The 3,225-nt window shown below is 28.8% G+C and overlaps 1 protein-coding gene across 1 annotated transcript; it reads right to left on the bottom strand.

The window, feature by feature from the left end:
* On the bottom strand, positions 808–3,000 carry LOC104702733 (probable WRKY transcription factor 59). Its single transcript, XM_010418643.1, has 3 exons — positions 2,691–3,000; positions 2,390–2,545; positions 808–1,241 (listed from the first exon to the last, which is right to left on the bottom strand). The coding sequence occupies exons 1-3, from the start codon at positions 2,912–2,914 to the stop codon at positions 1,022–1,024; spliced, it is 600 nt and encodes a 199-aa protein (XP_010416945.1). The 5' UTR covers positions 2,915–3,000; the 3' UTR covers positions 808–1,021.

Consider the following 3,225-nt stretch of genomic DNA (forward strand, 5'->3'; position numbering starts at 1 on the left):
AATTATACCTTAAAATCCATTGTTATTGAGACAATTTATGGATTTGATTTTTAATGATTTTGAAGGATTTGAGAAGATTTTTAATTCAAAATAGATAAATCCAAATCTCATGGTTTATGTGGGATTTTACATTAAATCATATCAATTTTCCTAAAATTATTAAAACATATAAAAAGAGGGAGGGAGTTAATGGTTCTATGATTTTAATAGATTTAAAAATACAAACAAAAATCGTATGTTATTCAATCATTGATTTCAAAATACTTATCAATTGAAATAATTTGTGGATTTGATTTTTTATTAAAATTATGTGTTGTTGGTTCTATGATTTATAAATACTTGTTAAAATTTCATATTATTTATTTAATGATTTGTTTTTGGATTTCAAAATCCAAATTATATTTTAAATGGATTTGAAAGTGAAAAATAGAAAAATTCAAATCAAATGATAAAACATATTGTTTAACTAATTGTTTTGGTTTTCAGCTCTAGTATGACTATATGGCTTCTTTTTATTTTTATTTATTTTTATTTTAGTTTTTAACAAAACTTTAAGTTTAGTGCTTTAACGGCTACTAAATGGTATCTTACCGAAGTTTTGAATTTTGGATTTAAAGTTTTTCAAATACTACTAACTAATGTTTTTAAATTATATTTTTTAAATGAATCCGTCAGATATTTTTTTTAAAAATTCAATAAAGTTCTAGTATTTATTTTAAAAATTACTGAATCCATTTGTCAGAAATTCGAAGTCAGATATTCGAAGTCAGAAAATCTGTGTTTCTTGTAGCACATTAAAGAGGTTCATGTACAAATTAGTTACTATATCTTAAAAAGGTACAATTAATTAGTTACATACAAGATGATCGACGACTTCCATTACACCTCCACCAATTCAATACATTACAAAATCGACCCAACAAGGTACATGTGGATAAACGCGTGAATGATGCGTGATTAGGATGGTGATATAAACTATATACATGATACATCAATATATACACAAACTTAGTAACTATGATCAATTTGGAGCAGAATGAGAGAAACTATACGTATTTGTTTGAAAGGACCAGTTGTTGTGAGAGGTAAGATCAAAGTCGTCTGAATCACAATAAACTACAGAGGGGCTTGGGTGGTTATGTATCCCTTCGTACGTTGTCAATACGTAATCTTGATTGTTCGTATCTCTCTCGATCCTCTTCTTCACGTTGCAATCTGGGTTTGAACACTTGTGATAATGCCTATTTAAAAAATGAGCAATATAATTAATTAAATCTCTAATAAGAGATTCTATAAGATTTATAATGTAACAGTTTGATTACAATATATAGTGTGGTCCATTAACAAAATCGTCGTTTATATGTCAACTTGAAATCAAAGGTAACATACAAAAAGGAACTCATGAATTATGATAATCTCAAGTGTTAATTGTTATAAGAGTATATCACAACTTGTGACAATTAATTATTTTTTAATTAGGCATTAATTAGTTTCTATTCACTAGTAGATGTTATGTTTCATTGCCTTATTAAGTATCCAGAACATATGGTCCACATGGAAATACAAGTAACACTAACGAACACCGAGACGTATATATTTTTGGTGATAGTATATATACATGTTGGCTTCAACAGATATAGACATACATATAAAAACATGCATGTGGTCATTAGGACAAGAAACACCTCCTCTAAAGAGGGAACACTGACTATATTCTATATTATACACCACCTACACATGCAAAGTTTGAGTGAAGTTTTTTTACTATTAATATACAAATTCATGTTCAACTTATTAGCCGAAACTCAGAAAGGAGTGTTATTCTTATAAATGTAGTAATTATCAAAACAAAAATTCCATTTCTATATGTAATAGGATTTTGTAGTCAGAAACTAGCTAATACTGATTTTTAAATTGATATTGTTAATTGTGTAAGTTATGCAATGAATATATCATGACTAAAATTTGGTTTATCTTTATTAGTTTTAGGTGAACCGATGAACAAGGTTTTGTATGTCTTTTAGCAAAAAAAAAATGAAGAAAAAGATGCGAGTTTATCTGTCTTTAAACTAACAGATTAACTTAATTAATGCGAAAAGAGGAGGAGTAATTAAGTTGTAAAACTTTTCAGCCTCGACTATAGTAGTTGTCTCAAGTTGTCCATTTGACATTTAACTATTCTACGCTTTAAGAGATGCATTCTTCTAGATTCATCAAGTAGAAACATTCATTGCAATTTGTAATACTCAAATCAACATGCCGCATATATGCAAACTAGAATAATCCAAGCTGTCGAATAATCTTTAAAAACAAGTTTGTATGTACGTACTAGTCAAGTATATGTCTATGGTAACCAAGTAAAAGTAAGAAGTTATAATTAATGATTTACCTCGGAAATGGACTGCCCCTTATTGGCTTTTTGCCGTATTTCCTCCATTTATAGCCGTCATCTAAAGCAACTTTTTCATCTGCTTTCGTTTTGAACATGTGAACAATCGGATCCTCTTTGTGTCTCTTCCTCTTTTTGATCTCATCTTTCTCACCTCTATATTTATAAAAGCATCAGTTGATAAATATCACAGTTATATATATATATATATATATATATATATATATAAAATCACAGTTATAATAACATGTACCAACAACTAGCTTTATGCTAAGATGTATGATATAAAAAGTTAACTTACATTTCAAGGCTCATAGGTGAGTTAGCTAGGCTTGTTTGAAGCGGACTTGTGATTTCTGCAGCCACAAATATTTCCGATGAAGTCCAACTCAAAGTCGGCGACGAAGAGTGGTCCTCCCGGCCGATTTCTTCCATGATCATATGAAAACTATCCTCAAAATCATCGAATTTGAAAAATTCAGTGAAATCTGTGGAACTAGGGTTAGGGTTTGAAGGATAGTTCATTTTAATTTCTTCCTTTTTTCTTTTCCAAGAACCTTTGTTTAGTGTTTTCGGCTGTTGAAGCTAAGAGGAGGAGATATATTTGTTAGGCTGATACTGTTTATTTATACTGCAAATCTAAGGAAAAATAATTATATAATTAATAAAATAAAATAAAAGTCTATTTGCTTTTAAATAAGTAAAAATAACTTTCATGGCTACTTTCGTGCGCATATTCAAGGAAACTTCTTCGATAGAATTGCTATAGCGACAAGTGATTTTTCTTTATTATTATCATTTATTTAAGCTAAAAATAAAGCACCCAGAAAAGTGGG

The sequence above is a fragment of the Camelina sativa genome, chromosome 7, assembly GCF_000633955.1.
Source record: "Camelina sativa cultivar DH55 chromosome 7, Cs, whole genome shotgun sequence".
Taxonomy (NCBI): Eukaryota; Viridiplantae; Streptophyta; class Magnoliopsida; order Brassicales; family Brassicaceae; genus Camelina; species Camelina sativa.